Below are 27,049 nucleotides of genomic sequence, written 5' to 3'. Positions count from 1 at the left end.
TGTAGCTTGGTGGGGACACCATGTTGGATCGATGCGGTGATAGCTTCTCGCCATACACATTCATGGAATTGCCCTTTAAAAAGATCAATACAAGACTGCAAGATGAATAGCATCTGTTTATAGACCACACTCATTGTTTTACAAAGATTATTTATACATAGCGGATAGCACCTATCCCTTACAACTTTTATTACATCGTGTTGCCGTCCAACGAAAAGCACACAAAGCAAAATCCCATTTTCTTTGTTGTTTGGTTTATTATGTGATCCAAAACTGAAAATAAATCGCAGTGGGCCCTCCGTAATTCATCTTCACGGGTCTCATCGTGGATGTATCATTAGAATCTGTGTCTCTTTGTTCCCTCTTTGGATGTAATACAGAAAGAAAAAAAAAAAGCAGACAAGCGAGTTGGTGGGGGGAAGAATGAAACTTGGCAGCAGTGGATGTCCCACTGTTAACACACATTTGCGCCGTATGTTATTAATTAGAGTCATTATGTTGTCATTTTTTCCACAGCTCGTTAAATATTTTACATTTCAGGTCTTTTTAAAGGTTTGGACCAACACTCAAGCGCATCCCGATGTAGCTTTTAGCACTTGTTAGCAAACCTCCTCATTAGCGCTCGTCTAATTGTGATTTATTGAAGGGGGGCGCTTTTTAGCATTTGGTCACATCTGTCGCGGCGCTAACAGGTGGTAGCGTATGATTTTTGGAGCCATTATGACGCATCCAAACGCCAAAAAAGGAAGAAAAACAAAGCTGCTGGCAGCCGCGAGGAATTGGAAAGTGATGAATGATTTCATTTGGCTATGACGCTTTTGTTTGCCGATTTTGGTTTCATCAGTTTAATAGCAGCGGGAAGGAAAAATGCATAATTTAGCTGCCGGGCTTTGTTTTGTCAAGGTCGGAATGTCATAAGAGTACATGAAAATCGACACGTGCAAATAAAATTACTAAAGTAAAGCCAAATCTACTTTGTTAAATAGTACATTTTTGTACAATCCTACAAACAAATTAATGTTAAATCCATGTTTTAAATGGACTAAATTAATTTTTCCCTTTAATTATGCAAATGTAAAAAACAATTACAATTTGTCAAAATAAAATGTAAAAATAATAATGAAAATCAAATATTACCTACCGGTGCTTTCATATTCAAGCAACAGCAATAAATATTACAGCCTTATTTAAAAAATTATTTTAGAAATTGCCTCAAATTCTACATAATATGCCTCATTAGGACAAAGTGAATGGTTAATTAGTAGAATTTTAGCAAATTTAATCAAAACGAAATACTAAAACATTTTTCATACCCATTCACCGTGTCCTCATTTTTATGTCCCAGCCTTATTTCACATTGCAGCCGCATATTTACAGTAGTTGTGAAACTCTTCTTCACTTGTGTGTGCATATGTTATTTCCATTCATATTAATGGCCAAAGATGATTTGAGAGTCTTTTGAGTTATCACCATGGTCACAAATAAATTAAACTCGTTTCTCAAGGCATGACTGTACTGTATCATGAGATGTCCTTTGAGATTCATTGCAGCCTACAAGCATTCATTCATCTTGAGGTAAAACATGTCTAAAAACATTCAAAGTTGGCTTTTTATTAGTTTTCCTGCACTCTCAATTGAATTTTGTCAGTTAATTGACTCTTGTACAGTTTGTCATTCGCCCGGGCTCGTTTGCCAGGCGCCGCGAAGACTGCGGCTCCCTTCCCTCGCCTCATCCCGGGGTCGGGCCCGCGGGGGAGGCTTTGCTTGAACATCGGGGCGGCCGTGTAATGGGAGCTGTCAGATGTATAAATATACGAGCGCTCTCCGCCTGCCGAGACGTCAGACCGGAGGGCATGCGGCTCGCCTCGATTGACACCTCGCTAACTCGCGAGCGGACTGACTGATCGGCCGAACGGACGCCCTGCCACTCATTTCACTTCGCCGCTTGATTGAGACCTTAAATACATCAGGAAAGCCCTTCCTGCATCTTACAAAATAGACGCTGGGTATTTGGTGGAAGCCATCGCAGAATGGGCCATTCTGCTGATAAATAGTAATGCACGTTACAGATTGATTACGAATTTGATTTAATTCATGTTTTTTCTTAAAATTCTACACAAAATACTACAGATTGACAATGTAAGCATACAATAATTCCTAATATATTAAAAATGATAAAGTTTAATATTACAGGTACTCTTTTACTCAACAGCACTCAATGTTTTAAATTAGTTAAAAAAAAATACTACACAAAATATCACATGAAGTTTTTTTATTATTATTACAAAAACATTTTTTTATTAAATTGTATTTTATTCAAATTTGACAGGTGCGACTGCATCAACATCCTTAATTTAATACAAATAAAATAGTTGAATATATTCGAATTTTTTCATTAAAATTCTGCACAGAATATTGCATAATGACAAAGTCAAAAAGCTAATTTTTTTTTGCTAATTTATTAATAATAAAATAGTTTATTGTCCTATACTCAACAGCAATGAATGTTTGAGCCTTATTTCAAAACAGATTCAATTCAATCAAATTTTCCATCAAAATTAAAGTTCTCCATAAAATATCGCATACTTTCAAAGTGAAAAAGCACAAATCTTTGCTAATTTAATAATAATACATTTCTTACATGTTATCCTATACTCATCAGCAATGAAGGTTCCAGCCTCATTCCAAAAATAATTTAAACATTTTTACCCCTCAGATTTCTATCGAACATACTACACAATGAAATGGTAATAATGCAATTGTTAGAATTGAAAAAATAAATACATCAAAAAACAAACTCAAATATTACAGACCAAATTCTTGAAGAACCTTTTGGCAACAATATAACATCCCTGGCGGAGGTAATGTGTTTCCATCGACTAATAGCAATCACTAGGTGGCGCTACAGTCTCATACACTTTCATTATGCTTCACGTATAAAGTGACGTTCTCGCCTCATCGTCTTAGCCTACTTTTTGTCGCAGTCCGGGAAAGCAGGCCTGCCTGTATTCACTTGAGGCCCCAACGTTTTCAACGTCCCCATCAATTTCCCCGACACAAAGTATAGTATAGCGTGTCACGCTGCCCTTGATGCTCGTTATTAGCCAGCGCGCCGCCTCGGGGGGGCCGACGGTCCCATTTGCATCGCGGAGTCCCGCGCAAGTCGATGACTACGAAGCGCCGTCTAATTCGAGGACCCACAGGGAGGAAAAGGGCGACCCCGGCAGCTGCCTGAGCAAAGTGAGCTAGCGGTGCGTGTTATTGTTCTTCTTATTTTTTCTTTCGCCCGCAAGCTTATCCCTGGTGATTTCGTCGAAGAACATGGCCGCCGCGGATGGATACCGCTGACCTTTTTTTGTTGTTTTTAGCGTTACAGGTGGCGCTAGCGCGGGCCTTCTCCCTGGGGGCCCCCAGACGCCATCTGTCGAAAAAAGCCTGCTGGCGACATGCGCGGCCTTGCTATCGACTCACTTGGTATTATTCAATCATATTTCGTTTACCGCCTTTTTATGGGTTTGTGGAACTCGGCGTTCTGGCGTTTTGGGGCTGTTTTGTCGATGCGGACAATGCGTGTTTATTCCCCGATGTGATATGATGGCTACAAATATTAGCTATTGAATAATTAAAGATGCAAGCGCTGCTAAATAGGCTTTCGTGTCTCCTTTTTCAATGGCGAATAGTCAATGGTCAAACTTTGACGCCATGCCACGCCCACGCCACGCCCACAATCCCATCTGCCGTGGACACCTGCTTCCAATTGGATAAATTCCCCAGCTGGAGTTCGTCAAAGTTCCACCACTGGGATTTGCCCCAGGTGGCTGCTTTCAACCAAAATGGCCGACTCCTGTTCAATTTCAGGCATGGCACCTTGAGACTTTTTCATGCGATAGACATGGGCATTACATTTGGTGTTTATTGGTGAAACTGGTGTCAAAGGGCAAATTTTTTTTGTACAGATGTATGGCCTTGAAAATTATTGACCCATTAAAACTCATTCACTGGCATAAATTCTTTTTTTTTTTAATTATAAAAAATTTGGGGCGACAGGCAATATATATTTTTTTATTGTAATTAATCGTATGACTTCACTCGTTTAATCACGATTAATCACAAATTTCATAAAATAAAATAAAAATCTAGGTAGTATACTCTTGTTAACAAAAGTGGGGAAAAAAATGTTAAACTAATAGAAATAGTTCAAATGAATTTTCGGTGTTTATAGCCATCAATGGCAGTGAATGAATAAAAAAGAAAGAAAAGAAAAGATTATAAAAAATTTGGGGTGTCAGGTGATTAAAATTTAAATCGTAAGTAATTGCATGACTTCACTAGTTAACTCACAATTAATCACAAATTTCATATATGTTCTCAATGTACAATAAAAAATGTCTAGCTTTTCATACTCTTGTTAACAAAAGAGGGAAAAGTGTTAAACTAATAGAAATAGTTCAAATGAATTTTTGACGTTTTAGCCGTCAATGGCAGTGAATGAGTTAATCACCCAAACCTAAATGGCCAACATCATTTTTGTTTTTTAGGCCTTGAGACTTTTTCATGCATCCTGTTTTGAAAGACATGTCCATTGAATTTTGTGTTCAACCAATAAAACTGGTGGTGGGGGAAGTCGAAAAAGGACAACTAACTTCCTGTTCAATTTTGGACCTGGATTCTAGATTGTGATAGACATTCATTTTTTTCCTATTATTTTTTCCACCCAAAATCGTTACTTCAAACCGGAGTAACTCACTTCCTGGAAACGGGACAATGAGACTTTTTTTTTTTTTTTTTGGTCCATCTTGTATGTTGATCCATGAAAACTGGAGCCCTTTTTTCCCAGATTTTTGTTGTCGTCTTTTGTTTTTCCTGAAAATATGTCGCCCACAATTGTTACTCAAACCAAAATGTCCGACCTAAGGCAGGAAGTTCAACCTTAGGCATGCGTTCCCGAGACTTTTTCAGGTTTTCATGTCAAGATGTGTCCCATCTGATTTCAGGTTGATTCCAAATGTCCAAAGGGTCGTCAAGTTTTAAACATTGCATTGTGGTCAGTGCTTATCATGTGTCACGTGTGCGCGCGTTTGTGTGAGAGTCAGATAATAAGTGGGATCCTAAGTGTGCTCACATGCAGAACTGTGAATGTGGAACTCGATATATATATATATATATATATATATATATATATATATATATATATATATATATATATATATATATATATATATATATATATATATATATATATATATATATATATATATATATATATATGTAATTTCACTCTTGCCAGCGGGGTAATTCGTCCTGCTTTGAGAATGGTCTCTTCCTTGTGCAATTGGCTCACACGCACACACACCCCCTCACACACATCCATTCTAGTGCAAAGTAAGCGAGCACCCCCCCCTCTCTCAACTTATAACTTCAAGTCAACCCTTTTGTCCTTGCCAGAAATTGTACCAAGCCGATGCCGACGCACAGAATGCAGTATACGGTGTCCATAAGCCACACACGAGCCACATGCTGCTTCACCAAACACATCATCATCCAATAATGTGGTTACGCGCATTCTTTTGTGGGTTATTCATTCAAAGTGAGCACGTTTGCATGTTTGTATAGGCAGATTGGTGGGACTTAATGAAGTGTCCGGTGAGTTTCAGTGATTAAGTAAGTATTAATGTGTAATCACACGCAATGCACCTCCCTCATTGAGCAGCACACACACACACACGCCGTCATTCTTCATGCGTGTAATCCTCGCTGTCGTCTGAATACACAAGATGCTCCATTACTCAAAGCGGGGCGCCTGCTTGAAGAGCACTCCATTAACCGCAGACTATTAGCAATAAGCGGCTGTAATCTGCTCTGCGCAACACACACGCGCACACACGCACACATGAATCAACAGTGTTAATTAATTAGATGTGAGCACGCACACACGTGAGCACGTGCATTGATTCGGAAGCCAAGTAATAATGCTACTTTTACATGCACAGTGCATAATCACCATTTGCCGATTCACGCATCTTGTGGCATCTTGACCAATTACTTTTTTCAGGATTGGTATCAAATTAATTGCACATTTTCGCTATTAATGGCAGGGATTCACACCTCTGTTATTACAGCATTATTAACATTTTGTTGCTAATATAAGTCTTATCACAGCGTAGTTAGTACTGCGCTTTTTTTGTGTTATTACAGTTTAGTTCGTGTTATTACGGTGTTAGCGTTTACAGTTGGTGTTCTTAGAGTTATTACAGTGCTTTTTCGACAAGTAGTTAGAATGTTGTTACAGCGTTATAGCAATGTAGTTAATGTTATCAGTGTTACTTATTTGTGTTATGTGTAAAGCATTTAAATTGTAATAATGATAATAGTGTAGTATATAAAGTGTGTAAGTGTAGTGTTACTGCGTCATTATGGTGTTATTACAGCGTTATTACAGTTAAATCGCAAACTTTTTTTCCCTATATTGAAGCAGTTTTGATCATGTCAGAGGACTTTGTCAACTCCATTCTAGGTCCGTTTTTACTGTGTACAAATGCTCCTCTTCCTTGCAATAAAAACTTCAGACAGAAATCAGACTGTATTTCCTTTCCCTCGCCTTTTCCTTTGTGCCGATTAGGATGTCGACACTCGACGCAGTCGTCCTAGCCGCTCCCTTTTTAGTGGGGATGGCGGAAAGTAGCCCGACCCCCCGCTGGTGTGAACCGCCGATCTCCCGCCCTCCTCCTGGTGGGATAAGCAAGGACGAGTCTTATCATCGTCGCTCTTTTTTTTGTATTTATTCATTTATTTTGTAAGCTTGAGCGTGAGAACTCCCCGGGAAGATTTATTTTTATTTTTTTAAGTCCTTTGCACTCGTTGACCTTAATTTAGCGCTGCGCCCACGTTAATTGCTTTAGTTGTGACGTATGCACACGACGATGACAGCGGCGGGTCAATGATTAAGCGTCTCGTCTTTGGAAGGGACGGCCGGCGTCATCACCCTCGTCTCGCCTTCCTTGTGGGCTTGTTGCCATGGGAACGGCTGAACGTGACATCTCAGAGGGTGCGTGTGTGTGTGTTGCATGTGTAGATTCAAGCACAGCTGCTCCCCACACACGCTATATAGACTATAAATAGCCTTTACGTTGGGGCAAACAAATAATTAAGATTCGGTTGTAGCTTGATGACGTGCAGCATTTCATAACCAAGCCACCGAAATATATTTGCCAATTAGTGTAGCGGCGTGGCGCATGACATGACCAAACAAAAAATTCTCGTTAATTATCAGAGGCTTATGCTGGTATTGCTGTCAGCTCATCTGTGTTAGCACTGCAGCTCTGCTTAGCATTTGGCAGTGACACAAGTGTGCTTCGGCTGCCGCATCAAAGTGTTTTTTTCGTTTTTGGTTCTGGAACTTGGTCCAGCTGAGCTGATCAAGCTATTGAATGAGGACGTCGGTGTGATGGTGGTATTATGTAAATGAGCCCTACTGTGATGTCACAATCTGGTAGAAGAGCTCAATCACAGGCACATTTTCAGAAATTGGCAGATAACTAAACATATACTTGTTACATTTTACTCTTGATGACATTTAAAGGGATTTCCCCCCCATAACATGTCCCCGTTTAAGACCCTTTGTGACCCCCGTTTTTATCCACCACCCATTACTTCTTAATTACTCCCCTTTACTTGCCCAAAGCGTCAATTAGTGGCCCAAAGCTAGCCGCGCTAGTCATGATGTAAGCCGCGTTAAGGCTCTGTCTTGGAATTCCGCCGCAACATCGGGCATTCCGATTCATCTCGGGACCCTGGAGAGGGAGCGAGCCGGAGATTGCGGGTGTGCCGGTATATCAAATGCCTTGCGTTTAATCCCGGCGATGTTCAAATAAAAAATGAACGAGGAGAAACTGGCTGACTGAAAGAGAATTTGAGAATCGGTTAGCATTAGCGAGCAGCCAGGACTGAGTTTTGAGTCAGTTGGATAAACTTCAGGCACTCATTCGGTGTGTTGGAGGGTTCGTTTATTCAACTGCAGAGGGTACAAGGCATCTATTAGTGCGTCAGGCATTTACTAAGAGTCGGGGTCATATTATTCTTCATTTTAAAGTCTCTCTCATTGAGCTTCAGCTTTACAGATGCCAATATAAGCTCCACCAGACTCTTAATTCACTCAAATGCAGAAGGTAAAGGGCGGCTATTAGGGGTAAGGCATTAACAAAGAATGAAGGGTCAGTCATTCATTTCAATTCAATGGTGAAATATTTATTCCTACATATTTGAACTATACCATAAATGTAACGTTACAGGTGTCATGTTTGCACAGCCAGAGTCTTCATGTACTATTAGAGGTCATGCGTTTACTAGTGGTGAGGCTCTAACATTCTTTTTGCACTCTCAGCGCTTCCTCTTCGAACGCTGCTGTGAATTTGTCACATCTGCACTGCAGGTGACTTTGCTTACTCAACCGCAGGGTATACCAGACGTTTATTAGAGGGTATGGTTTTTACTAGGGGTGAGGGACCTGTTATTCTTTTGGGGGAAATGTCCCTTTCTATCTCCACTGTAAATTTCAATTTGACAGATGCCACGTCTGCTCTGCAGAAACGTCTTTGCTTACTCGACTCAAATGTCTATTAGGGGGTAAGGCATTTAATAGGGTTGAAGGGCCCGCTAAGAAAAAGTTGCATGTGTTTTTCTGCGTGTTAAATTGAGGTGAGGTATCTGTTAGTGGGCAGACTTTATGTTAATGTCCAAAGTGTCAAGAAAAAAAAACTCCCCCCCCCACCCCCCACCCACCACTGTTGATTGCGGCATTTAAAAAAAATTTTGACGGGTAGCTCACCGTCTTGTCACAAGCGCCGTTTGATGGCATCCGGCGTTGACGTGTGTCCCGGAAAGATGTAAAACGCGCCAGTCATGAGACGGATCGATGCATTTATTCATGGCGGTAATTGAAGAAGGGAGAGTGGGGATGCGATGGGGGAGGCGGGGCTGCCACGCTCATCAATCACCGTGTCACATTTAAAATTCCTGTTCTCGCCTCGGCGGGAGAACACATGACTCGGCGGGTGACCTAGTTTAGCGCGCCAAGACCACCTCTGCCGCCTCCCGTCTGCTAATTCACGGGAGATTTCTGCCTTTTTTTCTGTGTTACGGTTCACTATATATAAATGGTTTCGACATGGGGGGGGGGGGGTTGATGTGTACCCGAAACAAAAAACTGTATGGATGCTTGAAAAAGTTGTACACCTGCCCTGTTTTGCTGAAAGAAGTTATAAAAGGGTCTGCTTTACTACTGATAAAGTGTGACTTTATAATGAAATTGTGCATCATTGTGCTGCTCCTTCTGGTGTGCCCACCTTGGCCACTAGGAGGCAGAGTGATACTGTACAATCATGCTGACACAAATGAAGAAGAATTGAATGATCTTTTATTGTTCCGTATTTTAACATATGATTTTACTTCCTTTTTATTATTATTATTTTTTTTACATGCATTTTACGTACAGTATTAATTTATTTGTGGATATGATTATATTTTGTATTTCTATAATTTTATGCCAGGACTACTCCTTTTTTATGCATTATAAGCATTCTTTTACCACGTTTTGTCAAATTCTTTTCAATCTCCAATTTCTTTTCAGCCTTTTAAACATTGAGCCATTAATTTTGTCCGTCAAAGAGCGCACCCAAATGCTTTTTAACGATGTCCAAGAAAGTGTATCTGAGGTCAAAGCTGAATTAGCGCTCGCCTAAATGACTTTTGACTCGCGTCAGCAAAATTCTTTTTCCCGCCGTCCTACTTTTTAGCGGCGGCCACGTAGGCGCATTAATCCCCCAAAAAAAGAAGGAAAAAAAAGACAGACTTCATCTTTTTCTGAGAGCGACGAGATGAAAAGATCGTTTCTCTTTATTATTTTTTGGGAATGGAGAATATATGATGAAGGATGTCGGTGTGAACTAAATGAGCAGGCTTATTTTATTGCTCGCATGCAGACGTGGACAAAAATAATAACTTTTGTCTTTTTTTTTGTGAGCTGGGGTGACTTATTATGAATGTGAAGATGGCGGTTAATCCTCTGTTTGCGATGTTAATTACTTGAATTTCCCGTCCTTGCTTCCTTCCTCGTTGCTTAATTGCTCCCACTTCCAATCATTCCTCCTCAAATCTCCCGAGTTTTGCAATAAACTCCAGCGATGCGCCGCCACGCAGATTTTTCATAGCTTAAGCTCCGCCTCAGGTCGTCCTGAGGGTTCACACATAGTTGAACGTGAAAGAATTGCTGTTGTTTATTTGTTCGTTTTCCTGCACATCATGGTGAAGGAAGCGCCCCGACTAGTTAGCTTATTCGACGGGCTTCTGTCAAATAAAAAAAAATTATAAAATAAAAGTTTAGTGATGGACCTTTTTGGACTAAGAAAGATAATTGCTGTATTTTCTCCAATGTTGGCCTCACCTTTACCAGACAATAGGCCTCAATTAATTCAGACCCGACGAGTTAGGCACGTAGATAGTTATATGTCCAAATTAAAACTTCAAATGTAGTGATTGAATTGAAAAATGTGCATTTGTACAAATAAGGTCATAACTGGTATTCTCCACAATTGGGCATTTCTTTTAAAATTGTACAAATAAAAGCCACTAAAAATTATTATTTTACCTAATAAATACTTTTTAAAATGACCTTTTACTCTGAGAAAAAAAAAACTGTCACTGTGAATATTTTTTCCACTCAACTGCAGAGAGTACAGGTATTGGGTATTTATCAAGGGTAAGGCGTTTACTACAGTACACTACAATAGCATTATAAAAGTGTTTTTTCATGTTTTAAATTTAAATAAAAACAACCCTACTTTCTTAATTTGGGAAAAATATGTAATTTATTGGAGGTAGGGCATTGACTGGAGCCATTTATTTGCATATGAATGGCGCTAATTGAATAAATGTTGGAGGTATGGTTAAGTGGTGCAGTTGAGTTCTCAATTTATCGTCAATATGCGACCTGTTTAGCAGAGGCCAAATGAACAAAAGAGGCGACAGTGAGTTCCGGTGAGCGTGTACACGTGTTATTTGTTGTTTTTGCGCTTTGTTAATTTGCCCCTTCATTAGCTCCCTTTTCTTGCTTAATGGGCCCGTTTTTCAGCCTTCCGCCTTTCTACCTGCTGCCAGCAGCAGCAGCCACCGCCACGCCTCTCTAATGGCGACCTCGTTTCAGCGCTGCCTGCCAGTGAGCCCGCTCGGGGCTAACCAAAACCATATTTCACACAGGAGGGGAATGACAAATAAAAATGAGTCTGGTTGAGGTCAAGGCAAGAAGCCTTTCCATTGTTAACAGCCTCACATTGTTCCCGTTCGTCACAGTGGACGCTGGCTAATTTTTCTCCCCCGGCTAAATCTATTGTGTTTGCATCCTGGCATGACTGGTGGTGTTGTTTTCCGATGTCCATACGCCATTTCATCATTACACTTTTCATTTCATTCGTGATGTAAATTAGGGATGGGCAAGTAGGCTACCATCGGATGCATTCACATATTTTCTAAAATAAATAAATAAATATACAAACAGATATGCAGAGTCCAATCAGTAGCTGCAAATCAGAATCAGATCTAGATTTAGCATTTTGTGCTCGTGTATCATGTTGTGGTTACGGTATGTTGTGTTTAAAAATATATATATATTGTCCATTTTGAAATGCCACTTTTCTCCTTCAATGCATCACTGAGAACTTGTGACTTCTTGAGTGGTCGCCACGCTGCATCCAACCTGATAAGACTCCCCCCTATCCCTGAATATCTATTCTCCTTCTTATTTTTGTGTTTATAATATTTATGCATCCGCACAAGAAAGTGAGACTCACCATGAATCATCACTTTGGAGCTCTTTGGGATTATTTTATGGTAAAATGGCCACTTGGGACGCAGCCTCCCTCCTCCGTCCCTGTTCCCCCCTCTAAGACGGATACCCTTTGGGAATAATGTGCTTGTTTGTGTCCTTGGAGGTTCCTTGAGGGCCTTCAAAACAACTTTCCGGGGAGTATTTTCACTTATCCAAGTAACAAAATGGTGGCAGTCACCCCCATAGCTGTATGACAGCTAACCTTGTTAACATGCTTGCATTATGTACAGTATTATCTATGATAGTTTTTTTGCTAAAATACTGGCGACCGTAACTCTATTCATGACTGCTAACCTACTAAAACAACTAATTAGCATGTTAGCATTACATACAGCATTAACTAGTTTTCAATGACAGGTGTGAGTAATTGACCCTTCTTGGAAAAATGCTGACTACCCTAGACTTATGTATGACTGCTTACCTGCTCAGACCATAAATGAACATGTTAGCAACTTAGCATGACCAAAAAAAAAACAATTAGCATTTTGTAGGAGTGAACATTGTCACTTTCTGGTAAAATACACTGCCACTTGCTATATAACTAACTAACTTGGTAAAATGACAAATTAGCATGATAGCGTTGCTGACATTTTCAAGATAACTGAACATCTCCGCTTTTGATAACATTCACCCACCTAGCTGTGTTTTTGACTGCTCAACTGTTCAAGATATCCACTTAGCGTGTCAATCTGACCTGCTTCCTTACCATATTAGTGAACATTACATATATTTGGTTAAATGCTTGCCTGCCAAAACAAGAATTGGTCAAATGTCTACACTTACAGCCTCAGGTATGACTGCTAACCTACTAAAGCAATAAATTAGCATGCTAGCATTACTATGTCTTGCAATAGCGGTGAACATCTCTTCATTTTGGTAAAATGTCTGTCCATTTGTTTTTGCTAACGTGGTTAACCTGCTAAAATGATGATAGTCCTCCAACCCATTGTTGAGCCGATGACCCGTGCAGCTTTACGTTTGTCATGCTAACCTGTTAGCATATTAGCATGAGCTCTTTGCCTTCTATCTTTTGATTTGTTATGTTCAAACTTATAAAAGTTTAAGTGTTTTTGAACGCTAAATGGCTCCTAAGCATGTGGCGGATTTGATGCTGGGTCACCCTGAGCTTGATTCACAGTGAGGGGGAAGCTTTTGTTTGTCAGCTAACGTGCGCTTCTGCGTAAGCATAAAGATATGTGCATGTTTTATGGGTGTCACGCAGTGGGGGCTTCTTGTTGCGCTGCAGGCACATCGTTAAATATGCCTCGATGTCGTCCTCAAATGCTGCCTTTAATTTTTGGGTTACTATGAATTATTTCAAAGGTGAGAGTGTTCGAACATCAACAGTGCCTTAAAAAAGTAATAAAAGCTACTTACGTTGGATTCAATTAATCGTCACATGGCAAGAGGTAATTGTTGCGCTACAGTGACATCACAAAATTTCACATTATTGCACGCTGTCGTTTACTGTTGATTAGCTTTGAAAGTTGTCGCACCGCCAGCAGATGGTGATTTATCCACGTAGGACAGACTTTTCCCTTTTTCCTGTCAAAAAGCTTAGTGGGTAAAAAAAAAAAAAAATTCCCGCCACCGTCTGTCGTTTATTTACGCATCCCTCCACCGACATCAAGGCCCACTCGTAGTGTGCGGCAGACGTGTTTGGCGTCCTAATTGATTTTGGAAGAGCTTGTCGAGGAAAATAAAGCCGCTGTCGCCGCCGCCTGCGATTAATTTGCGGGCTCTCTATTTCTGAAAAGCTTCGTATCGTCTGGTAGTGAGAAGGCGGCTTAATCCCCCCCCCAAAAAGGAGGACTATGAGCTTGAGCTGCTCTAAACATGGATGTTTACCTTTTGTCTTCACGTGGATTACTAATTAATTGGAGCTGGCATGCTGTCAAATTATGCAAATGAGTCAGTGGTGTGCAACAAGTGCCAAAAGTATATAACCATGAAAAATGACTCCAATCATCTTAGTTGTCATTCGTCAGTGAGTTCGCCAAGTGAGGTCGGTCAACAGAATAACAATATTTACAGTCAGCTTTCTTCATGGAGAGTTTGCACATTTGAATCACTGGCGAGGTTCAACAAAGCCATGTGAATACGCTAATTCGATTAAGTGGTTGGATTCAACCGAATCCTCTGAGTCAGCTGTGTTCTGGTACATCGGCCAACTGGTGTCAGGGAATAAATTGGAGTCTGCTGTGTCACAGATTTACGAAACCATTGGAGTCTGCTAACATGATCAGTGAACAGATTCAACCAGCGCTGAATCCGCTATTATCACGAGTCAGTGAAGTGATTCAAGTGAATCATCGGACACATCTATCATCAACACAGTCAACCAAATCTGCTGAACTTACTCAGTGAGCAGACTATAAACTGAAGCATCTCAAGTCTGCGTTGAATCCACAAAGTCAGTCTCTGGTAAACGGATACATTAAATCATTTAGGTCATCGGAGAAATGATTCAAAAGAATCATCAGGATCCGCAGTATTGAGTGAGACCACTAATTTCTGTAAGTTAACAGATTCAAATCGAATTGACAGTTTGACGTGTTTCCTGTGAGTCTGCTAACTGGACATTTCAGTCTGGCATGTTTCCACTGATTGAATCATTTAAGTAAATGATGATTCCACCAACTGGAATCTATGAACCAAAACACTCATCTCGAATGTTCTTATGTTGCAGGTAACGCGTGCACAATGTCAGAATACAACCGTCTGAAAAGCTTGCTGCTGGATATGAAGACCACCCCGGGAAACCCTGCAACGGAACGGAAACAGCAGAGGGACATGGAGGCCAGGCGGGCGCTGGTGGACACCATGTTCAAGTACCTGGACGGGAACCAGGACGGACGACTGGTTGGCGAGGAACTGGAGAAGGTGGGCGGCGGACAAAATCAATCGATCATTTCAGTTGTCTTGTCACGTTACAAAAGCAGTTGTGTGTTAGCATTAGCGTTAGCATTAGCATTCCTCATGAATCAAAATGCCATCTACTTGATTGGTTTGGACAGGTGGCAATAGTTTGAAAGCGTGCCGGCGAACCCTGGACGACGTAAATCGAACGGTAACGACTCAGTTAATCGTCCCACCCTTTAAAACAATAACACCACAAAAGAAACAGAGTGGTTCGATGCGTTCAAAAACAAAAACAATCCCCGCGTTGAAATTAATAAGCGGCTGCCAAATCTGAATAAAACATTGCGAGTAATTAATCTTCTGTCACCTCGCCGCCATTGTTGCCTACACAGCGCTTGGTTGTTTAAAATGAAAAACTCCTGAATGATTTATGGCTGACTTTTTACAGGCAAAAAATAGAAATATATATATATTTATTTTATTCACCGGGTTTACTGCGTTGCGATGCAACAAAAGATTACGACGACTGGCAATTATTAACGCTGACGTGTCTCTGAAAAGGCTTTAAATAGTTTAGCCATGGAATGTAAATAAAGATGAATTCCAGTCGTCCCTCAAGACATAGACACGAGCGCGGGTGGTCTTTGTGGCGTGAAAAAAGTCTCGCACTTTGGTCGGGGGAGTGTTTAATGCGCACGCCCACGGTAAGATCAGACGCTATCAGTGGAACACGCGGCTGTAGCCTGCCGGAGGCCCTAAAATATATAAATTAAATTGGTCACATCCCTTTAATCCGCCTCGACACATGCGCAGCGGCGCTGTAGACAATCAATTGGAAGAGATAAACTGGGACGGGGGCATTTTTAAGGCGGCGAAATCGTGGCTGCAGGACAGCAAAATGCAACATGGAAGGCAAACCACAGAACGATGTCAATGGAAAATAAAATCGCACAAACACTCAAACTATTTTATTTGTTGTTGTAGTTGATGTGATTGTCCATGTTTTAGTTAGTTACATTTTATTTTGACATGTATTCAGTTTAAAGAATTTATTACATTTTCAGTTTTTTTTATGTTAAATTTATCGAATTTTTTTAAATTAAATTAAATTATCATTATTTTTGTTTTAATAAGGGATTTTTTTTTTAATTGTATGTTAGATCTCCATGAAAGAGCACCTGGACGAGACCTTACTGCACTGCACCATGCAGGATCTGCTGCGTTACGACGACTACAACAACGACGGACACCTCAGCCTGCACGAGTTCTACACGGCCTTCCGTGAGTCATTTATCATTTTTGATTACTCATTAATCATCGTTTTAATTGGCTCCGTGTAATGTGGATAGTACAATAAAACAGGTCAAATAAATTGGGGGTGAAATGTATAATGTCTTTTGGGTCTATCTGAGACAAACTTCCCTTGCTTGTACTATAAGCGCTTGATGCTAGCGCTAACATTAGCTGACAAAATTCATGCGAGGAAATTTGTTGAAAACCTGAATATTAAGGCGTACCAAAAACGAGGTTCCACTGTGTTTTCTGTATTTCCCATCCCAACAAAATGTATTCTTCCTGAAACGTCTTTTGCTGTTCCACTGTTGCTTGGCTGGTCAGCTATGTTAGCATGTTAGCATCAAACCCATAAAACGCAGCCAAATATGCCTCCAAATGTGTAACGTTGGCAGTATTATTCAATAATGCTCGCTATGAAGTCTACTTGTTGCTGGCGACAATAAAACGCACCCACCAGACAGCCGCTTGCGAGCGACGCTAATAGCATTATGATGAGATTCCAAAAAGCGACGTACCTCCTTACTGACGACGCACAAAGAGTGCGTGCTTGGGCGGGCCGCTCTTATTTCATCCGCCAAGGCACCTGCTCACCCGTCTAATCCTCCGCCGTCTCTGAATCGTAGCACATCTGACACCGCCCGCCTCGTCTAATTACATCCACGCTAATTCCCCGACAATATGAGGACACAAAAGCCGGTGAAAGCAGACTGAGCCTGCTTTAAAAAGCCATTCACAATTAGTTTTTGTGTTCTTGAATGTGGTGTTTTATTATTTTACCAAGCAATTTATTGACAGTAATACAGTTGCAGGGTGTCTGTGACATGCTTTTATCAAAATACATAGCTAATTGCTTACAGGGAGATAAGCTATCTGCTTAACTCGTCCTGTTAACTTGAGTATGTTGTTTACAACGGCATATTAAGGCCACGCATAAATATATATATTTTTAGAGGGTGGAGGAAATATTCCGGGAAAAACACTCGCAATTTTGCCACTTTGTAAAGTGGCAAATTTGCGGGGGGAAAAAACTCGTAAATTTGCCACTTTATAAAGTGGCAGATTTGCAAGAAAAAAACTCAGAAAGTTACGAGAACTACACGTAACGTACTACTCGACTGTGCCAATACTTTTCGGTCGAGTTTCCAAATGAGGAGATAGTAATTGCTTTAGCAGAGATTAAGCATATGATGTTAAGCATTCGCTCTTTGAAGCGTTGTGAACGGCCACTGGCCAGCGGCAAAGACGCCTCACTTTGCGAAGGTCCACACCCGCGCGATCAAACATTTAAGTTAATTTGTTAAAATGTACATTTAAATTTACAGAATTATTATTAACACGTTCATAAAAAATTAAAATAAAAGTATCTAAGTTGATGTTTCGAATCTGCTGTCATTCACTAGCATTTACCTAAAGTATGCTAGCATCTGATTGGTTAGTGTTAGTCAGCTGATAGGGGATCAGGAAGTGTTGTCGCTCTAGCTGTCGTGAATTATGAGTAAAGTTTAAGTTTAAGAATGAATCCGTCTGCATTCTGCCTTTTCATTTTATAAACAGTGTCCCATTAATCACCAACGAATCCTCACATGATTATACTATAGCTACGCTACGTGTATTTCTCGTAAGTTTCTGAGTTTTTTTCTCGCAAATCTGCCACTTTATTAAGTGGTGCGAGTGTTTTTTCTCTGAATATTGCCCCAGCCCTCTAAAAAAATATATTTATACGTGGCCCTAATATGCCCCCGTGGTTGTTGCATACTTGAACCTTTCCATGACATTTTTTCATTTATTCCGAAGTGTAAGTACGGTCTGCATCCGGAGGATTCTGCAGAGCAGTGAGGGATGGTGGTGAATTTTAATGCAGCTGACTTTATTTCAACGACTTTGCATGCCACTTCCCCAACTTCCCCATTATAAAGAGCCGGGCAAGCCTCTTAATTAGGATGACTTTTTCCTCACGTTGCCGTTGTTTTCTCCTTTTTCCCGTGCTTGTTTACTCCCGTCTAAGGGTGGAATTACGCCACGGTGGAAGCTACGCTGCAGCGGAGGCACATTTGACTAATTAATCACTCGAGCGCAGGGGCAGAAGACGGCAGAGGGAGGAGAATTACGGCCAGAGTGAGGAAATGGAACGCTTTATGTGGACAAAAGTTTTCTGATACTTGACATTGCCGCAAGTGCCTTGTTTTATTTACGTGAATTTACCCTGAAATTTTTCCCCCCTGCGGAATGTTGCCTTATTCGACACAATTATTGGGGAATATAAAATTTGTATTCCATCTGGAATTTTATATATGATTTTATGTCATTTAGAATTGTTTATGGTACTGTATACTAAATAAACCTGCCTTAAACGTTTCCCTGACGAACGCCTCCCTAACAGCGACATCTAGCCACTATAGCTACTTTCAAAAAGCACTTGTTTTAGACAGTGGAAATGTGCCATATTAGCAAGTAGAGACGAGTAGGTACCATGTAGTGGAAAAGAGACTTGGGCTGGTCTTACTTTGTCCCAAAAAAACGCTGCGAGTCTACAGTCACAATAATAAACATCGGAATTCCTTCTATGCGGCGTTGGTCCGGCTGCCTGCTCGCAATACAATTGCAAAGGAATTGCTGGGCCCGGTTGCCATGGCAACTGCTGCCTGTCTATTTAATATCTGAATCATTTATTTAGTGCAACACGCCATTCCCCCGAGCAGGAGAGGAAACATAAAGAAGAGTTGCGGTAAAGGAAGTGCATGATCAACAATTAGGGGTGCAGGAAGACAACGTTATAGACCACCACCATCCCCATCCTACCCCCCTCTCCAGTGCGCACATACTGCAGGCAGATGGAACACCGGAGTCTTTATGTAAGGCGGAGATGAGCACAGGCGGGGCAAGGAAGCAATAATTTACTGCGCGGCTGAATGAAGAAACACAAGCGCCAAACCTCAGCGGCCATCAATTTGTTTTATGGCGGCAATACACTTATTGTGCAGCCACTGTGCAGCGCTGCCGTGCGGGATTTATACACTCAAACACGCAGAGTCTACCTCAACGCAAGGAGAGGTAGAAGGCATTACCTGACCTTACGAGAAGGGTTTCTTCTGCTCTTTGTACGGATGATATGGATTTACGGTCGACCCCAGCCCATTCGCGAACTATAGAACATATGTAGCTACATTTATTTCCGGGGGGGGGGGGGGGGGGGGGGGCATCACATTTGCAGCCTGTTGCTTGTTTTTATTGGCCCACTGGATGGTCTAAAAAAAATAATGTTAAACATGCATCAGTTACTAGACTTTGTCCATATTCCACTTTGCATATTGAATTAACAAAAAAAATTAAAATAATTCAGTGAAAAGTTGTCACACTTTTAAATGGTAAAATTTTTGAGTGCTGCAAGATATCATGCATTTTTAAGTAAAATAAAAATAAAAAATACACTTTGAAAGATACAAGATATCACACCAATGTCAACGCTCCACCCTATGACGAAAACGTATTGTAATTTCGCATCGGTAGCAATCAGAAATGCCGTTTCACATGTGCCGTTCTTGTTCTTATGTCCTTGTGATCGCGTTCCAAGTCCCTTTCCAATTGATAGTACACAAAAACCAACAACGCAACAGATGTTGCTCTTGTCTGCTTACTTAAGTCAAGGATGCATGGGTTGATACTTGTGAAGACTTGGCTGGGAAAATATCCCAAGATGCATTTTGTGCTGCTATCACGGAAATACGTCAGTGTCAGGGGGAAGTTCACAAGTACACAGACTTTCCAATTTACAAAGAGATTTCTTAAGAAGTGCGTTCTCGAGGACGTTCTTAGGAAGGACCCTGGAATTAGCCAAAATCCCTTACCAGAAAAGACCTGTGCATTTCACAGAAGAGCTAATTGCTTTGAATGTGTCCTGTCATAATGAGCGTGATAATTTTTTGAAAAAGACAATTTATTTCATGTCCAACTTAGTCTTTAGTTCAAAGTCTGGTCTAAATTTAGGACCTTAATTGAGAGTCGGCTTTAATCCTAGCTCGAGACACGCCAAAGTGATTAATATCAGCTTCGACATGATCTACTTGAAGACAAATTGCACTTGACGATGGGAAATGCGAGCCTGGGATCATGTAAAATCATCGTTCTGACCTCCCGGCGGGCGATGCGCTCGTCTGCGGACAAATCTTCCGCTATCTCCCGTCATTACATGGAGAGTAATCCCACCCGAGCCTGCTCCCTTTGCCGCTCGTCTTTTTTTCCCTTTCCGCCAACGTTTTGTGTCTAATTAGCCGCAGACATGCAAATCCGTGCAGGGACTCGCAAGGCTTTACTTTGACCCTGATAGCCTTTCTTCTATTGCGGTCTTCATATCGTTAATAATTTTGCGTTCTCATTGCTTCCCTACCAAGGGAGTGTTGTACCCAACTTAACCTTCGGTGCATTTAATCAAATCAGGCATGAGGTGTCCTTTCTTCTTGGCATTTTGTCTGCCTTTAGAAGGCCATTCAGTCTGTCCATCAATCACCACCCACTAGGTACACGGACACCAACACAAGGGTGCCAAAATATGGTACGGTACAAATGAGTACCTTTGGTACCAGAGGTGGGAGTACATCATAAGTTTCAAGCAAGTCCCAAGTTGCTGTGTCAAACAAACAATCAGCAAGTCAAGTCGAGTCGCACTCAATTTCAAACAAGTCGAGTCAAATCATAAACTGTTAACGTAGCTTAACCGTCTTTGTTGGTTTTATAGTGACCGATGAATGATTTTGCACTATATGACTGTACTTGCACATTCCCAATCACAGTTGTACCAGTCTCAGTATTTTTTGTTACTTTACTGTCTTCTCCATTGAACGCACGACGAACATGAAGCTTTGTTAATGTTTGAACAGCTACCAGTAAAATAAACTGTCAAGTTAATGGAGCTTACTTCACTAGTCGCGTTTTAGCCTTGCAAATCCCAAGTCCTAAAAGTGACAACTTTCAAGTATTTCCCAGTCTCCCACCTCTGCTTGATATCCTTGACAATGTTAGTCAATGTGAATCCTAACAAACTGTTGTAAATTTTGTTCTGGAGCAATACTGTCAACTGTTAAAACATTTATTTTGCCATCACAGCAGAGAAAGTCATATTTCCCTACAAAACTCTCAGGGGAACTTTTGTTCCCTTCAAGGAAAACATCTGCTCGCTGTGGATTGTCAGCGAGTTGGCCAGATGGCTCAGTTTTAGTAGTGCAGTTATGTCTCGACTAAAGTATGGTATTGAAAACGAAGGAAGTGGGCTCTTATAGAACGCCTGGCGAAAAGAGTCGAGAGGAAAGACAAGTGAGTATTTGTCAGCTTGCAGCTTTCTTAACGGACGCCTCGTAGCTCCTTTGGTTGCAGCTCCTCCATATTCAGTAGGATGAGGGCACGTTTTGATCAGGGTGAGGATTACAGGCGGCGCACAGATTCCAACCTGGTAGGGGGGAGTGCTTACAGGAAGCTAAAAAAAGAGCGAGGAGGAATTAGGTCTAGGGCAGAAGGTGTGGAGGTTGATGGGAAAGCAGAGGTTGCCTGGAGGATGTCCTTACGTCTGCTGACCAATTGGAATTAGGGTTGTAGTTATAAAATTCGGTTTAGGATTTGTGTTGGGGTTACGAAAAAGAGTAGTGTTGGGATAAACATCATAATATAAAGTTTGGATTTGGGGGTAGTTTTGCGTAGGTTTGGGTTCAAATTGAGGTTAGGGTTTATTCCAGTTTTTACCAACCGTACTGGCTCTGCAATCGGGCCTTTTTTTTTTGTCTTTTCAAATTGTATCCTTTCAGTATGTCTCTTGCTACCTCACCCTTGGCTACAGTGGCCTTGAGATAAGCAGTCGTAGCACCACCTGTTGCTTGGGCGTGCTCGCGACAGCTCACAAACGCGTTATCATGTGGACAGAGATTTTATCCCAGCCCCGTTGGTGAACATAGCCCGGGGCAATCAGTCTGCTAGGGGGCGACATAAAAGAAAAGGCCTCCAACTCATAAAAAATGCTGCCGGTATACTGTAAACTTCCCACTCTCGCTACAGATTCCGACCCTTGGGTCAGGTGAAACCCCCCTCTGACAACGACTGTAGGCTTTTATATCTCTTACCCGGCCCTCCCCTCACACGAACATGAAAGACCACTTAGCTGCACCTGTCAGAAAGAGGCTGAGTGTAGTGGAGATTCGGGGGTTAGCGATCCTCACGGTAAAGATGAAGGATTATCAAGATTGTCAGAGATTTTGTGTCACGTTTACAAGAGAGCGAGAGCATCACTTTAATAAATTGATTCTCCTGCTGCCAAATGAGAGATGAGCTGTAAGCACACCTTTAAACGGGACCTTGAGGACTTTAGGGAATTCCAGATTTTCCACCAGTGAAAGGTTTGGGTTAAGGTTAGGGTCAGGCCGGGTAAGGGTTGGTGGTTAGCTAACTAGCATCTACTCTGGTGTCCAGCTCTTGCTGTACATGCAGCAGGATAAATAAACTGAAGAGCCTGTTGTCAAGCTATTCAAGGCTTCCTCCCGTGACTTGAACCCATTCTGACACAACGAGGGGACAAATTGCGTATCCACAGGCGGACGCTCTCTGTCGCTCCGCATGGCCGGGCAAGGATGTCATGACATTATCTTTAAAATGATGCCCCTGTTAGTTTCCCACCCTTTTCTCCCGGAATAGCCCAGTCGCACAGAAGCCAGTAATTGACCATTCAGGGACTCCGAGAGCTCCGCTAATCAATCAGGAGCGCTAACGGAGAGAGAGAGAGAGAGAAACAGAAAGGAAGCATTTCTAGTTACCAACTGCAGGGATTGTGTGCAGTGAAGCAAACTCTTCAGTTCTCAAACTGAAGTCTGCATGTCGTAGCTTGAGGGTCCGCAAAATAGTTGAAGATTTTGAGAACGTGGGTATTATGGGAATATGTAAAATTGTTTCTATGATGTACTGAAATCTGTAGGGAAAGAATGTCTCATTTGCTTCAATATTTTTTATGTGGTGGAATGCTGGGGAAAGTGGGAATTTGAGGTATGTGGGGAAAATAGTTCCCAAAATGTCCTGAATTGCATTCATCTTTTTAAGTTGAATGGTTTGAATTGGTTGAGAAATGCGGAAGGACTACAATGTCGAAGAAACGGATGAGATGGAGGATGTGAAAGCGCGAGCATGAGTCAGAATCAAAGCGACTCGCTAATGCCGAACGATTGACCGAGGCGGGAATGCGTGAGCGCGCCTGGCATGAAGTGAGAGCGATGGCAGGCGGAGCACGTACCGGTTCTCTGGAGGAATTACTGACGCGGCGATCCGATGACTCTGTTGTCCCCCTTTGCTACGTCTACAAGGGAAAGCAGAGGAACGGCGATGCTGCTGAGGCCAATAACTTCCTGCATGGGCAGCCTGAGTAGCACACGTTGTTAAGTTGTGCCTTCAATGTAATTGCTGCAACCCAGGAATCCAGACTTGCTTGTCACTGAACACAACACAGGTCTGTCGCTTTCCTAATGGAAAGTCTTGAATGGCAATACCCCAAACCTAATCCAACTCGAACTCTGTGATTCTAACCAACAGAGAAGCCCAGATAGAGACAAACTGTGAAGTAACTTAAGACAACGAATCTTAATGTGAAAGAGTGGACAATGAATTAGCTGTGCAAAGACTTTTTCCAGGACCTGGTTGAGAGAAAAAAATACTTTGGCTAACTGCATGTAGCGAGGCTTCTTCTTTCCCCGCCTCCTTTTTCATGATTTGACCCAGCATTAATTAAGACAGGAAAAGCAGGTGTTTGCACAAAGCCAACAGCTTCAAGTAGAAGACATTAGATTAGTCAGGTTTCCATTTTCTATCGAATTGTTTTTAATTTACTGAAAATGCGCAAAACGGACATGCGACTTATGCCCGTTTCCATCTGTTCTTCTTTTGCGAATATTGAGAGGGGACTAGAGATGGGATTAACCGTATGAGTTTGATTGCAATTCTTGATAAACCGTAGTGTTTCTTTGCTGTTTTCAATCGAAAATAGCATTAATATTCGCTTCTATAATTAATTTCAAAAATATTTCAGTTTCGTCGCCCCCAAACATACCTTATTTTATCGTCTGCCATTGCTTTGTGACTACAAACGTACGTGTGACGTAATATCCAGTCAAAACATGCGACATGTATCCTGTCTTGTCAGCTATTATTCGCAAAACCTATTTCCAAATTAGTATTTTACTTTTTTCGATACGCTTCAAAATCCACCCCTTCCAAGCGTAAAAACATTTTGGGGGGCAAATTTTGGGTCCTTTTATGAATTTCTAGCGTTTCCATTCAGTCTTATTTTTGCATTTCTTGAAAATTTGAATAAAAATGGGTGGATGGAAATCCCACGTATGAAGTCGGTACGAGTAGAGCTTTATCGCTCACTGAAGGATCCTCTGAATTGAGCTTTTGTTAATACCGAGTTCCAGTGCGGTCCTCCAGATGAGCTTTTCCCTGGTTTTGCACGAATGCCTGCTCTTAGAGTTTTTTTCTTCATCTGTGTGGCTTGTCAAGAATAGATCCTATTATCGAAAACATTGAACCTGAACCGCAGTTGGAGACAGAACATTTTCCTGCCACTTAACAATTTTGCAATGCTGCCTCAGTGTCAATAGACGAGCCATGGGAAAGGGAATCATGCTTATAAAAAGTGCAAAGCCTAAGCTGATGGCCTCATGTCTGTCTGAATTCTACCTGATGAATGAAATGGGCAAAAGGAAGTGTACAGTATAGTGACTTTTAGGACAACCTGTACATACCGTATAGACTTCCTAAAGAAAACTCGACACTAAACCTAACACTCACCCTACGCGGCCCCAATGAACAATGGTCAATGAATGTCGACCAAAGTGGATAATAACTCCTGCTCTCCTCGCAAAAGGTGAAAGGAATCATGCGCAATCGTTCCGATGAACATAAATTTGCCTTAATGAGAAGAATGATATTTAGTCCTGGCCACATGCTCTTTTTATTCCTGCGCAGAATCACTCCGGGACAGCTGTTTATCCTCCTCGCTCCGCTAGTAATGAGACGGACCCTGGAGATGTATTAAGCCTCGTTCGCTGTTCTGCCGCATCAGCACATTTCTATGATTCCCCCCCTTCTCCCCATTCATACAATTATTTCCTCCCTAATGGCGGAACCATCCCTTTCCCACCTCTGGCAGAGGTGGTCCAGCTGAACCTGGCAGAGGACCAGCGGGTCAGCGTCTCGGCGGTGACGGTGGGTCTGAGCGCCGTGCTGACCTGCGCCATCCAGGGGACCCTGCGGCCACCCATCATCTGGAAGAGGAACGGTGTGGTTCTCAATTTCCTGGACCTGGAGGACATCAATGTGAGTTGCCTTATATTATTATAGCTTCAAATAAGTGCTTTCATTCATTCATCTTCAGTATATTAAAAAGCAACTTAAGGGAAACAAAAAAAAGTCATTTAATTGTGGTTTAAATGTGTTCCTTGAGTTTTGTTCAATAAATATCTTAGAATTGATCTGTGCTCGAGGGAGAAAACAGAATTCCCGTTGAATATTTTCCAGCACACATTTTGAATACACTACATTTGGACTTAAATCGGAGTTGTTCTGCGTATTAACAACATGAGACGTCTCGGGAAGCCAAGTGGACGTACGATGTGGCAAATTGCCATTCATTATAAAAGCAATGAATAATGTATTTTGATTTCATTACTCTGCAACTATTTGGATTTGCATGTAAGTGGCAGCAACATGATTAACAACAACAAAAAACGTGGAATGAAGTGTCTTTTCTTTTCTCATGAAGGAGGGGGGAAATGCGCCGGTGACACTTTAATGCTTCAGTGTGGCAAAAAGAAGAAAATCTTTGATAACAAATTTGAATTTAATTATTTGAAACACGTCTGCCGGCCACAACCAATGTCCTTAGCCGCACAAAAGCCTTGATAGAAATAACGGGCCCACTGTAATTTGCCTTGTAGTACATTTTGATGAAATAAAAGGTTAACATGCCATTATGCCGAGTGCCATTTGGAATCCAGCATTTTCATTTGCCGCACAATGCCAGCGAGCCTCAGTGAATCGCTTGGAAAAGCATTAGGCGCATTCCGTCTGCCCTCGTTTCGGTTCTTTATTCAGCTTTTATCACATTTGCTTTCCAATCAGATGGCAGGAGAAATAAGGCGATAAGAAATGTTTGCGTTTCAGGCCGTGTGCAACAGCTAACCCACACCTCCTGTTGCGTAATGTACTTGAAAGCAAAGTCAACAAAAAAAAGTCCAACATTTCTGATTTTTTTTTTAAATATACGTATTGCTGCTGTTTATTTCAATTAAGATAAAAATATATTGCAACTACCTGCTTATGGGGGCCGCCATTTTGAAGTCTTTGTGAGAATGTGAATTCACAATAATGTGACATATTCAGCAACGACAATTTATCAATTTAAGTATATATACAGTCGGTATACATAATGGTCATATGGGCTGCAATACAGTCGGAACAATTGGGTTTAATTCCATCTTTATATCATATCCAATTTTACGATTTATCATTACACCCCTAGTGCTATATTTATATACAGCTTGATTGATTGATTTATTTATTTTAGTCAGTCGCGCCTTCCTGCTTTTCAGCTGCTGTTGGCGCGCCATTGGACGTAATACATGAGTCATTATATTAGTACAGCCAAGGCATTTGTTCTTATTTATTTATTTTTGTTGATGTCATACGTGAGAATCGTTGACCGCCCTCGAGCAAGTACGTGACAAAGACAGGTGGGAAATGCCACTTGGCGGAAGACAAAAATCGTAACGCCTTAATCCGCCCTTAAGATGTGTGTCGCAGCCCCCCCAGGCGCGCGCCGCCGCAACAAACAAGTGCCCCCATTCGTCAAGCTAATGGCTGTTATATTTTTAACCCTTGCAATTTGTCAGCACCAAGGATCAAATTCCCAAACGGCGTCCGGGCGTTGATTCATAGTCCCGTGATCCCGCCGCTACCCCGCCACGTTCCATCAGGCTGCCCGGATTT

General features: G+C 41.5%; 1 protein-coding gene across 2 annotated transcripts in view; it reads left to right on the top strand.

Moving 5' to 3' along the window:
• Nucleotides 1–27,049, top strand: part of fstl4 (follistatin-like 4) — a 124,139-nt gene that overhangs the window by 82,399 nt on the left and 14,691 nt on the right. For both annotated transcript variants that reach the window (XM_086098423.1, XM_086098424.1), the window contains exons 9-11: nt 14,568–14,761; nt 15,901–16,021; nt 25,212–25,378. In XM_086098423.1, the coding sequence (XP_085954549.1) occupies nt 14,568–14,761; nt 15,901–16,021; nt 25,212–25,378 (482 nt within the window). The remainder of the gene's footprint in view (nt 1–14,567; nt 14,762–15,900; nt 16,022–25,211; nt 25,379–27,049) is intronic.

This window comes from Leptonotus elevatus, chromosome 16 (genome assembly GCF_054856555.1).
Source record: "Leptonotus elevatus isolate MCC_2025b chromosome 16, RoL_Lele_1.0, whole genome shotgun sequence".
In the NCBI taxonomy this organism is placed as follows: domain Eukaryota; kingdom Metazoa; phylum Chordata; class Actinopteri; order Syngnathiformes; family Syngnathidae; genus Leptonotus; species Leptonotus elevatus.
Note: the sequence above shows the minus strand (reverse complement) of the source record. Positions and strands in the feature narration are given on the sequence as shown.